General features: G+C 46.6%; 1 protein-coding gene across 11 annotated transcripts in view; it reads right to left on the minus strand.

The window, feature by feature from the left end:
- Positions 1-288: 288 nt before the first annotated feature.
- Positions 289-13,361, minus strand: part of RBFOX2 (RNA binding fox-1 homolog 2) — a 174,302-nt gene continuing 161,229 nt past the window's right edge. For 6 of the 11 annotated variants that reach the window (XM_055711378.1, XM_055711374.1, XM_055711375.1 and 3 more), the window contains 3 exons: positions 8,912-9,000; positions 7,864-7,936; positions 289-6,697 (listed from right to left, as the gene is read on the minus strand). In XM_055711378.1, coding sequence (XP_055567353.1) covers positions 6,643-6,697; positions 7,864-7,936; positions 8,912-9,000 — 217 coding nt within the window. In that variant the 3' untranslated portion in view covers positions 289-6,642. The other 5 variants (XM_055711372.1, XM_055711370.1, XM_055711371.1 and 2 more) reach the window with 3 other exon arrangements.

Here is a 13,361-nt window from a genome sequence, read left to right on the forward strand (position 1 = left end):
TCCTTATCAAATACCAAACAAATGGCCCTTTTCTGCTAATAAGCGGCAATGGGAAAGCATGGCAGGGAAAGGTGTGGGGTTACAGCGAGCTCCGTGCATGGACAGGTCTGGGATTCTGCCAGCGTGACTTCCCAAGGCTTTGCCCTTTATCACCGTTAAGAAGCTCCTACGTCCCAGCTCATTCTTCAAACCAGCTTCCCGTCTTTGCGTTTTACCTGCCAGGGAGATGCTCCAGCAAAATTCATCCAGAGTCACTGAAAAACAGACAACACGTGGGAGCCAACAGACTGGTGTTTCTCTCTTTTATTTAAAAACAGTGCTTCATTACCATTTGCAAAGGGTTAGGAAGGGTTTCCCCCCTTGCTTAGAGTTTATAAAAGCCAGCAACATGATCAATAATTTATACACATGGATAGTAATACAAAAAAAAGGAATAAAAGCTAAAGATCTAACTACTCCGACCTTCACAATTCCAGCTACTTGATAATAATAGGAATAACCCAATGAATACTGTATGGTCTGAAAGCTACTATACAATATGATACTTAACGAGGGAGGGCGGGAAGTTAAAGGCTGTCACAAAGCCCTGGGATGCAGATACTGCTTCTCCAGAGTCAGCAGGGAAATGGGACCCTGGGCAAGCGGCTTGGGCGTCCTAGGAAATGATCCAGGGGAAGGGAACGCATCCCACTCGGGACACGTCCAGATCCCCGGCGGTACCTGGCAATGGGAGGTGCTGGGGAGACTGCGTGAAGGGGCAAGTCCGTTGCTGCCACTGGAGGTGCTGCGGCATCTCAGCCTTGCACTGAAAAATCTCCAAGTCTCAAGTAGATCAGCCTGTGAGGTCAGTAAAATACTCCACCAGCTCCGTATCGCTCTACAGCCCTGGTTCTCATTTGCTATCGGCCCCAGGTTTTAGCTCCAGCTATTTACAAGCAGGACTTATCATATTGAAAAGAGAAAAAAAAAAAAAGGAAAGGAAAAAAAAAAAAAGGAAAAAACCCAAAGACAAATCATATCCCCTGGGGTAAAGAGGATTATTTCGTCACTTGATAATGCAGCCAAATCAAGCTGCCAAAACTACAACACGCGCACACACACAAAATACTGTGAACAGAAAAATAGAAAAACATGACCAAAACTGAGACTACTAATGTGGGAGGCCCGATTTCTTCAAGGAATTCAATCCTTGGGGAAGCAACAAGCCCCTCCACCAGCAGAGAACTGGGAATCTGGCAAGAGATTTATTGACCCACTTCAGAACAAAACAAAACAAGAAAAAAGAAAAACCATTCCTAAGATTAACCGGCATTTTATCGACTGCCAGCCAAACGAATATTCGGGTGGACGGTTTTAGACACCAGCAGTCTCCTGGCAAAATCAGGCAAGATTTTTGGCTGATGCATTCTTGCTCTACCATGAGTTGAGGCAACATAGGAAGCTTGTCTACTGCACAAGCCTGGACCAGCTGCAGCCTGCTACCCAGAGGGGACAACCGCTGGCAGTGCTTTCAACCACCAGCAAGAAGCTGCCTTCCAGGGTTAGCAATGGCAATGAAGAGGGGACGTGGCAGCCTAAATGGGACTTGGGATGTCCATCGATGCACATGCTGTGAAGGGACGGGGGCTAACCTGCCAGCCCCTGGCTAGAGCAAGGCATACCAGGGAGAAACCCCAGAGCCTACTTGAAAAGGGCCCCATTTCACACTCTGGCTATCAGACTCCTGCTTGCCTTGTTGACTGGAGTTTCCATTGCAGAAGAGAAGTTTACTGGAGTTGGAGGGCGGAGAGGACAATCAGTAAGATAGGGATGGAGGGAAGGGGCTTTTCAGACATTAACATCACCAAAAATAGTGTTTTATGCAACAAAGAGTCAAGTCTCACTGGTGTATACTACAAAATGTTTGACATTTTCCAAGAGCATGTCAAAATAAAAACACAAAGAAGTTTACATTGGATGTTCATCATCTTCACTAAGTTGGGTCCCGTCCCACCCCCCCTTCCTATTTGAAAACAGTGCAAACAGGTAACACACTTTAAAATTCACCCCGCTGCACCACGGACAGCATTCCCCCTCCCCTGCCAGGCTGGAGGTCACAGGCAGCGGGCCGTCTGCCTGCTTTCCCTTTGGAGCTAGACTCAGCAAAAGCGCTCCCCAGAGCTGTTGTTTTGAGTTTCCCTTTATTAAGCTCCTAAGTGCTCCCCAAGCCTGTTCTCCATTTGCCTCCTCCTTCAGGGCTGGGCTGGGAAGATACAGATAGGGACGGGCTGGGGAAAAATGTAGGTAGGAACTGGGAGGCTCAGCTTTGTATTCCCTGCTGCTGAAACTCTGGGCACTGGAACTGAAACCCCAGTAGCCAGCATCTCTTTTTGGGAAAGGAAATGCTTTTATTAACCGTTCCACAACTAGCACTCGAGCCAGCTATTCAGATAACCCTCCTCAGCTCTTGCTGTGCACTTCACATCCACAGGTCTCAAAATGGGTGAGAAAGGGGATAAACTCCCACTTCACTTTAGGGACAGGGAAGCGAAGTCCAGCAGCAACACGACCGCTCCGCAATGACCCTTTCGGAGCACCGACAGAGCCCTGCCCAAAAGACAGGCCTCTGACTCCTGAGCTAGTGCTCTTCCTCGTTGGGCAAGTCTGCTCTCTCTTGGGCACTGAAACAGCCAAGCCACAGCTATTTTAAAACATGGCTTTGTCTATCTCAACTCATCACACACGATCCACGTAACTGCTGAACCTGGGCAACGCCGGCTGTAGCAGGCTCGTACAGAGTTCCCCGTTGTCTCCAGGTCCTGTCATGGCTTTTCTTAAAAAAGCTAACCCACCTACACCAGTGCAGCCTCCCTAGCACAGGGACAGTGACAACAGTTTGTTAACATGCTGGGCATCAGTATAACTTATTCCCAGTAGAGAATATGCTATACTAGTAGAATTATTCTTGTACCAGCACAACTGTACCATAAGGAAAGATAGACCAGCACATTAAATAAATCAACTCTTCAATCCAAAATTTTATCAGTATAGCATCACGTGCTGGCCAGACCTATTGCAAGACAGTACAAACAGCAACACTTAAAAAAACCTACTTTTCCTCTTCATCAAGAGGAATCCCAGGTGCCACCAGACTAAAAGGTGACAAAGAGCAAGCTATCTGCCAGGCTGCCTGCCTGGTTTCCCTCAGAAGGCCAAGCCCTGCTTTGCAAGGGGCCTGCGACTACAGACCCATCTTGGGGACAGGCACTAGCTGCCATCAGTTAAATAAGCCAGGGCCCAGTATAATTCATTAAGTGTAATTCATTTTGCATAGGGAGATATAGGTTTTGTCCTCACTTCATCAGAAGACGGATACAGCCACGGCTTGGCTACTCCGAACGCATCTCAAGCCAATTCATAACACATCCGAGCGAAACCAGAGCTATTGTTTGCCAAGAGGGAAGAAAGGTTCAAGAGCTCTCCTGCCACAGCACAACACTCACTCAAGAAACCTCGCTGCAAAATTTGAGCTGGCATGCAAGGTTTTGGGAGGTCTGGTGCTCCAGAGATGTGGAACCAGCAAGCCACCTGCAGCTCCCAGCCAAGCAAGCATCCCGGTGTCCCCTCTGAAGCTCCCTGCTGAGAGCAGGACGCTGGGCTATCAGCAACCTTCCTCAGCGGGGGTCTTGCAGCATTAACTTCAGAGTCAAGGAGACACTGGCTGGTTAATGCACTGCAGGAGCCTGGCAGGGAGCAACCAGTGCAGGCTGGGCTCGGATACAGGAGGAATCAGGCTGGATGTTCTAGAGTGGGTACTACTCTGAGATCATACAGCAGGGGACCACAGCCCTGCAAAGGTTGGGCGCTTCTGCACTAAACCCCTCACGCTCCTAATATACTTGAGTGGGCTGAAGCTGCCATGCATAGACTCTGCTCAGAAGCAGAAATGGGGCTGGCCTCCCTACTCCCAGGGAGGCCAAGTAGCAGTGGGGTTATAGCAAGCGGCACTGCCAGGGCAGGGGAGGACGCTCGGGGAGGGAGAAGCCAGCTTTTTGAGAGCTGCAGTCAGAACCAGCTGAACTGAAACATAGGAAAGGGGCAGTGGGGTGAGCAGCTGCCCCTGTCGGGCTCTGCAAGCTGCACTGCTCCCGCTCGCAGCCTGCAGACCTGCTGCGTGAGGAACTGCCTGCGGACAAGGGAAGGGACAGCCTCACGCAGCCCCTCCACCCACAGGTGGGTAGAACTACTCCAGTAGAGGCTTTTGCTGCATCTCAGCTCCAGAAGTCCCCTGGCTGCCCTGCAGTGGAAACTGGCTCCCCTCGAATATGACTGTTTCTACCACAAGTCCTCCCTCCCCTACCCCAACTCGGGCAGTAAAAGCCCCCAGACACCCCGAGTCCCCCTCATTTCCTAGATTTTGTGAAAGCCCCAAGACCCTGTTCCCCCCTCCCCATTTTCAAGCTAACTAAAATATTTATATACAAACAACAAAAAAATTGTCATAACAGCAACAAACCAAACTTTGGCTTGGAAAAAAAAAGTTAAAACCCAACAATAAAACCAGGAAAAAAGAAAAGAAGAAAAAACCCCAAAAACGTGGCCAACAGGCTGGCAGTTTGGTGTCCCCTTTATCTAGCTATTCCTCCAGAGAATCAATAGCTTCAGGGTCTCTAGCTTGACTAATGGCTTCCCCATTCTTCCCATTTGAGGTGCCTCCTCTCTGCTGAGCACAGAGAGGCTATGTGTATCGCTGAGGAAGAGGGGGGGGGAAAAAAAAAAAAAAAAAAGCAAAGCTTGGCTGTGCGCGGCTGGGCCAGGACACCTCCCTGGGAGCTCTGCGTGCTGACATTGCTTAGTGTTAAGAGCAGGAGGTTCCTTATTCTGTTATCAGTGGTGGATGGAGAAGCAGGTGTACAACAGGAGCTGGAGAGGCTCCACCAACAAACCCACACTCCACGCAGCCCTTCTCAGGGCAGCGAGGCTCACCCCAGTACTCAAGGCAGCAGAATCAAAACACACTTCTGCATTTCTCTGCCATGTAGTTAAGAGACCCTGCCTCTGGTCGCTGGGGTTACTGGGAGCACTCTAGGTGCCAGGAGCTGAGTGGGGAGGTCTGGAGAACAGTAACTCCCTCCCCATCACAGCACAGCTCACACAAGTCGTCTGAAAACGCTGACTTTGAAACACAGCAAGATCACTGTACATGAGAGCAGAAGGGAGACGGTTTTGGGAGTCATGAAGCCCTCCCGTAAAGAGCCTCTCTGCTTCCAAATCTGTCAATATGTAGTGTCTATATGGACTCAGCAGACCAGGTACAGAACTTTCCAAGAGAGGCTGGGCAAAACAGACCCAAAGCTTCAACGCAACTATGTAAGAGCCTGAAATAGCTTGCGGTGGGAACTTCCTATGAGTTCAGAGTTTGCACAAACTGCTTCTGCCTCCCCTCAAACTCCTGACAGAAACAAAACTACTTTAGGATCAACATTAAGATGTAAGAGACCCTCTTCCCCCACACAAACCTCATGCTTGCCCCTTACCTCAAGCAGCTTATACATGACTTGTTTTTCCTCACTCATGTTATTTGAAACAGATTACTTCCAGCAGCGCCTAAGCACCTCAGGGTGAAGAGAGGGAGAGACCTTGCAACGCTGGATCTCAGATCACCCGAGAACAGCACTGATGCATGGTTCTTCTGCTAGCTTTCTTCCTCTGCAAGGCTGCATGCACTTCACCTCTACAAGTTTAACCGCTTGCTGTCCACAACAGAGGTACTCTGTGTGATGCTGCATTGCATCTGCCACTCCGCAAGGAAAGAAGACGAAAGGACAGCAAATGAGAAAGGTCTTGGAAAGGAGGAAGGAAAACTAAAAATAATTGCAGCCACCAGCAGTGCTGAACAATAAGCTAGAATAAGTTGGGGGTGTGTGTGAAAGATCATCCTCATCAAAAACACCTTTCCAACTCTTGTCCCCTGTATAGCAGGTAACAGGCAAAGTCTTTCAGCAGGTTGAGGATATCTTCTCCTGCCAAGTCTAAACTACTGACACTGCTGAAACTGCCCCAAACCTGTGCACATCGGATGGTGATAAAAATGAGGGAAGTCTCTGCATTTCCCTCATTTCCAAATGTAAATGACTATTTCCCACCAGCATTCAGGTCCCAGCCACAGCCAAAGAGTGCTTCCTTCTGCAGACCAGAAACACGGCAGGTGGAGACTTCTCCCTCGTGTCCTCCTGTCTCATAGGCACCAAGCACCAGACCCAGGGAAGTAACTCTGTCTGCGTGTTCCTGATTAATTGCATGATATCAGTTTCTAACAACTTTCCTTATCGCTAATCGCCTTTTCCGTGATTGGTAGGATAAGCTATGCACCAACATACTGACACGGAAATGCATTATTTTTACCACAGTTTAAAAAACCCCAAAAACAAACGAAAAAAAAATCAAAACAAAAAAAATGCACAATCTTTGGAACAAAAGAATTAAAGGCAGAAATTTAAAGGAAAAAAATACATATTCGAAGAACATAGTGAGGTATAAAAAAGTATTTTCTCTTTTGTTTTTTTGTTTTTCTTCCTCGTCTTGCTATAGAGTTCCTCTACTAGTAAATATTGCAATAGCCAGGCCTCATGAACTGGGGGGGCTGTCCCACTTGCAGGGGGCTCACGTCACTTCAGTAGGGGGCAAATCGGCTGTAGCCACCTCGGTATAAACTCGCCTGTAGAAATTAAATGACAGAAGAGGTTGTTAGGAGGAGAACTGTGAAGAAATACTCAGGACAGCACCCAAATTCTTTCAGAAGGACTAACAGACATGTCTGGGTACTGACCCACCACCATCAGCACCTCTAAGAAGCAAGAGAGGAGAGCCTTGCTTGCAACACCAAGGACATGTCTCAGGAGGACATGCTCATGGCCAGCCAGCTGGAGGTGAAGTTTGGCAAGCCTCAGTTGAAGGGAGTTCAGCACCAGGGAGAAGACTCAGGAGTCCTCATCTCTGAGCCAGTTGTCTAGGCTGTTTTTATACATAGCAGAGACCAGGACTTTTAGGATGCTCTTCACCTCACCTTAAGGTAAAGGTCTAGAATAGACACGATGACCTGGTATCCTAGAAGTACCTGCTTTTCCTTCATTGACACTTAAGGAAAATCCACACGATGATCTGAGGCTCAAACTGAGGCACTACTCTGCAGATATCTATATTTAGGTGTCTTTTTCTCTGAACACATTTGTATTCCAGCCTTTGCAACAGCACAGATACTGCGCTGGCTAGCAGATGGGCAAGCATGTGGTTTCAGCAAGCTGCTCCACTCCCCGCCAATGCCAGCATACCTCGCTCCAGCCCTTGCGTAACTGCTGCTGGCAGGCAGGACACTGCATCCTTCCACTAGTGGAAGTGGGAACCAAGTGGAGCAGCTTTGTTGCAAGATGTCGTGAGAACAATTTACTCCCTTGCTTCCTAGAACTGATTTCTCAGCATGCAACACAAGCCTTTAAAGTTAATGAAAATGGCAAGAAAGGGTGTCTTGCATCTCTTTAACTATTGCTGATTTTTGCTCTATATATCACCTTGATACAGTTTTACTGATTCACCAACAGCATTCTGGCTCCTGCCATTTACAGTCATTCTTCTACCACCTCCTTTGTACTAGGTGATGTGCAAGACCATGTAGTAACTGGTCTCCTACAACCTGGCTCCTTTGCTAGTGCACAAACACAAATATATGAATGCAGAACAACTTGGAATGCAGCACTGCAGCCAAGGACCTCCTTCCTGCACAAAAAAAGTATTTCTGGGTGAAGTTTCATTACCCGATACCCACTGATCAGCTGTTCCCCGTGTTGGAAATGAGAAACAGCACAAGAAAAAAACCAAAACACTTACCACAGCGCCAACTCCGTAGCTAGCGGCAGGGGCAAGGGCGTGGTAAGGATCTGCTGTGTATACCCTGCCATAACTGAAAAGAGGGAGAAAAGATATAAAAAGAGAAAGAGAGAGAAAAAAACCCAAAACAACTCGTCACTTTGGAGGGCAGAGATACAGCTGTCTGACCACAGGCGATGGAAGAAGCAGCATGCCCTTCTACACACATGTATGCATACATGCACACACATGCACTCAGGCAGCCCCTCTTCAAAGAGATCCTAGGGGCATGCTGCCATGCATCTTATGAGATGGGTGAAAGAATGGCCTACAAGGAGGAATGTGGCAGAAGCCATGAGCTTGACCTGTAGGAAAGAGGTCAGTACCTTTGAAAATGACACTAGTGCATCCCTTACCTCACATGATGCAATTTGGGAGGAGAGTGACTGCTGACACTAGTGCTACTGGCATGGTAACAGCTGCTAAATGGAAAGCAGTGAGGGATTCTCCAGAATGAGAAGGGAATATAAACTTTCATGGTCTTGCACATGCTAGAATTAAAACACAGCCTCACTGCACAGGAGATGAAAAAAAAAAAATCTTAAGGCAAACACTCTGATAATCCTTGCATCCATACAGATCTGCACGTTAAAGCATCCTAGAGTACTGTATGAGCAGAGTAATTTTTACTTTATGAATGGGGAGAGGAATGCACCCAGTGATTAAACAACCTGCCCAGAGTCACAGAGCAAGGACCTGGCAAGACAGGCTAGATCCTTTGACTGAGGCTGTAACCACACTGCCTCCTTTGTGCAGAGAATCACAAGGACAGGGAAGAGGCCAGGATTTGTGCCAGCTTACATACATCGGAGGGCAATACTGCCCAGAAGCAGAGAGACAAACTGTGCATTCAAGTCTTTCATGTTGGATTGTGCATGCATATGTGCACATGCGAGTGCAAGTAAGACAAAGGCCCAGGGAAAGAAGTAGAAGTGCTGTAATGGATCACTGCTCCTTGAATCCCTGAGCACAGCAAGGGAGCCCCCACGGACACCGCCCCCTTACATACCCATCGCTGTAAGCTGCTGCAGCGGCTGCAGCGGCCGTGGCTGCTGTTGCAGTAGCAGGCTGTGCATATCTGTAGGCTGCATATCCACCCTGCAGGAGAGAAGAGAACTGACTTTACAGATACCTGTCCACCCACGCAGAGCATTAAAAAATAAAATAAATTAAAAAAAAAAAAAGTCACACACATCACAAGAAGAGGAAGTGTTTCAAACTGCATCAGCTGCCATGTCATGTCTATTGTAAGCATCACCCATTAACTCATGTATATTCCTTTCCTCAGAAGGACCAGGGAGACTCTTCTATCACCCTGTTTATCAGAAGGAAGAAACTGAAGCAAGCCTGAGCACGGTTAGACCCCTGCAGGAAATTAAATTTGGCACGAAGGAACTGAAAACCAAAAGAGAGCTGAAATCTTGCATGCAATGTAATTTTTACGACCTCTTAAGCTGGGGAAATCGGAGGTGGGCACTTTCTGTGAAGTGCGTATTTTAAAAATTTGTGCTTTTTAACCCCTGGAAACCCAAAAGGATAGCATTTCATTTGGTCCAGAAGCAGAGAAGTATTGATAGCCAAAGAAGCCAAAAAGCTATCAGGAAAAGACAGTTAAGAGAAGACAGTCCCTGGTAGTCTCAGGGCTGGCAACAAGCAAAGTGACATTGATACCAACCAGACTGTTCTCTCCTCTCTCCATGTAAAAGGGAAACAGGTCAGGGGAATTACACCACAACAGTCTGTATTGCCGCTGCATTTCTGCCCAGGCTACACACCTGTAGTACAGGTCTTTAAAATGCTTACACTGATAAAAGGTAGTTACTAAAAACGTACTTACAGCTGGGTTGTCAAAATGTGAATCCTGACCCAGAGGAAGACCTGCGAGTTATCTCCTGGAACTCCCACAAGGAGCTCTTGGAGCAGAGGAAAACCCGTCTCAGGCAGGCAGCTCTGCACAGCCTGCAGTAACGAAGGACGGAGGCCAGCCATCTTTCGGACCAGGGGCAAAGGCTGCACAGCAGGCAGAACAGAGGGCTCTGAAGCCTAGGTGAGATATTATTTCTTTATTGTACACTTCTGAACACATTTTTGTTAACTCGGGGGGGAGCGCAATGGTAAATGAACCGTGGCTTTGATTTGCTCATTGGCACAATGAGCCATAAATAACATCAGAAAATTCCAGATTGCTCCTGGCTTTTTTTTTTTTTTCTCCAATTGACATTTCAGAGTTTCAAGGACCAAAAGGCAGACTTATGCTCTTCACCTCCAAAATCAACTCAACATATACCTCTACCACTTCTTCCCTATAGATCTTTTGTGTATATGTCATTAAGAGCACAAGATCATCTCTACTACAGGACTGTGCGTTTGCTCAGCACTGTTCAGTTTTGGGCTAGGTAGCTTTTACATTAGAAGTAATGATTTTAAGTTATTTTTTTGTTGCTTTTGGGGGGCCTGTGTTAGCCCCATGAGCGCTAACATGCTATCCAAAACATGCCTGGGGACCCTTTCCTACTCTGGAGAAGAGGGACTTACAGCCTCCTTCAATCTTCTAGTTAACAGAAAGAACACCACAAATCTACACCTCTGAAACATCTCCACACTGCCTGAAAGAGATGTCATGTTACAGTTTTGCCCTTTCAATCTCATCTAGCTGTTTCAATCCCTGCACTCTGGACTGACGGTTTGGGGAGGTTTAGCCTGGGTTTGGCACACTATCAGTGCACCACCATTACTCCCACCTCTGAAACATGATGGAGACAAGAGGAATGAGATGCAGCCTTAATCCAAATCCAACCTCCCTCAGCCTCACCAAATTAAGACAAAACTTCATACCAATGTCACTGTGGTATTCCCTTAAGATGAAGAGCTTCTTGAACTCGACGGGGTCTGTCACTTGGGCATGGCGCACGAGGCACTTTTGCCTGGCACACCCTCTGCAGGGCAGCCAGCTTCAGCGAGCACCCCGGTTCCCACTCTGCCCCACACCTGCCAGCCACATTTCAGATCAAAAGCCATTTCAAATGTGCCTGGCACATACTCCGAACATGACAGCAAGATGCAGTTTGAAACCAAAAAGGGTTATCATGTAATTCTCTTTTAACTCATGTCTCTCATAAAGGAAAACCAAACCAAACCAAAACAAAACAAACAAAAAAAAGAAGAATAGAAAAGAAGGCTTGGAATCAGGTGTGGGAGGGGGAATGGCGTAACATTTATTAATCAAAATTAAAAACTAAGCATGCTGACATCTGGAGCTAGAACAACCAGCAAAGTCACCACGTTCAGACTCATATTGGCTAGTTCTATCCATCCCAGCATTCTCTTGGGACAGCAGTTCGCCCTAGGCTCTACCACAAGCTCAGTGAAGTACACAGCCTCAAGTACTAGAGCGTGCAGCCACAACAACCTGCTATTACGGAAACAGTCAGTCACCACTGGAGTTAACATTCCAACCTTAACGACTCCCCGCAGCCTCCCGCCCTCGCCCCCCAAAATGGCTCCCACCCTAGCCCTGTCCCACACCACAATGTTAATAATTATAACAAGCAATAACCCATCTGTTATATCAGAGAAGGGAACAGAGACTCCACTGAGAGATTTAGAGCGGGATGTTAACATTTCTTCAGTCAACTGCACAACAAACAAAAAAAACAGGAGAAATAATTTATTGGAGAAATGAAGTTAAGAAATAGCTGACATGTGTATTGCTTTTTAACCATGCACCGATGCAAAATTGAAGCTACTGTTAATTTAAAAAAAAAAAAAAGTCACAGGATAGAGGTACACACGCAGGGGCAGACCTGCTCAGTTCAAAGCAATCTGCAAATTCTACTTGTGTGTACTTCAAATAAAACCAAAAATGGGGACTATAATGGCCATGGTACGTTCCTGTCATAGGAGCAATGAGTGTGGACAGCTGGGGGATTTCTGACACAGGGATGTATTTAGCATGACCAGCAGGTCCAAATACACCAAAGAGGGTGAAGGAAAGAGAAGGAAAGTTGCGACTATTACTCATGATTTCATAAATGCTTCCACCAAGCTCTGGGATCAGTACAGAGCAAAGGAGACATTGTGCAGGTTGCCTTACCCAGCTGATGCTCCATAACCCAGGACCCACCCGTAACTCCATCAATGCATCTACAGCCCTGCTCAGCTTGTCCAATGCACCAGTTATTTTCTCCTGCTATTCCTGTTCACACACAACTTTAACTGGTATGCAGAGCTCATCCATAACCTCAGCTATACAGTCCTGCCACCCCTAGTGGTTTCTGATGCCACTCACTTCAGGTACTCTAGTAAATATAATCTATAACAGAGTACAGCATCTTCAACAAACGTGAACAAGCCTGTTTCCTAATTCAAGAAATAATAATAGTTAAAAAACCCCCACAAAACTTGCTAGCTGTACCATAATCCTCCAGTGCCACAGCCAAACTGCAACAGAAGACACCACTGAGTGGCATAATCCCTGAAACCCAGGACAGTCATGCGAACTCCCACTCCATCTAAAGTGAAGTGATTCCACAGGGCGGGTTTACACCTCTAGGTTCAATTTTTAAAATCTTTAGCCTCATCTCAAAAGAAATGAGTGTGGCTGAGCTTCTCACAAAGACGTTAGGTCAGAGAAATTTCTAGCAAAGGGACAGTTTAAAAATTGCCTCGACAAGGAAATAGAGAAACTAAGGAAAAGGCTTATGCATATTTACTGGGCAGTAAGTAACAGCTGAAAGAACCGTCTAAATCAAGATTGGTCCCTTCTGGTACAGTCTTTTGGATTGTCTGGGGAGCATGTGAGTGAGATGAACACAACCCCAAATGCTGCTTATCTTAATTCAAGTTCTCTTTCTCTGGATATCCTGCCAGTGTTGCTGGGGCTGTTCTAAACCCCCTTCCCCAAGTGAATGTGCAGTGCTTGTGCCTATAGATCTCAATTGTCAAAACAACCATATTTGTTCAAGTATTCACAAAAGCCCAAATTTAAAATTACTCTTCTGTGATGTTATCGTCCTTGGCTCATCAACAAAGCAGGACAGTGGTTTTTTTTAATTCCTTCTTTAACATTAGATGATAGCTTTTTCAATATTATATATTCTCTGAAGCAACACAAACATGGCAAAATAACATATACAGGAAGCTGCAATCCCAGTTAAAGCAGCATTCCAATTACTGAGCACGTTAGTGTAAGTAAATGAGCACTTTCTTTAAGACTATATGGTTCAGCTCAAATTAATTCCATCTTCTCTTCCACTCTTGAGGTCCACGTTAGGTGATCAATCCAATGAGAACATGAGGAAATCCAAAACTACAGCTTACTCTATCAGTGTATCCTATTGCATAAGCCTCCCTTTTCTTTTTCCCTTGCTGCCTTAGATGGGGGCACAAAGCGTGTTGCTGGCTCTCTTTACTTCAGAGCCTTTACACCACTTAAGACACAAGCATTCCCACACCCCTGG

The sequence above is a fragment of the Falco cherrug genome, chromosome 5, assembly GCF_023634085.1.
Source record: "Falco cherrug isolate bFalChe1 chromosome 5, bFalChe1.pri, whole genome shotgun sequence".
In the NCBI taxonomy this organism is placed as follows: domain Eukaryota; kingdom Metazoa; phylum Chordata; class Aves; order Falconiformes; family Falconidae; genus Falco; species Falco cherrug.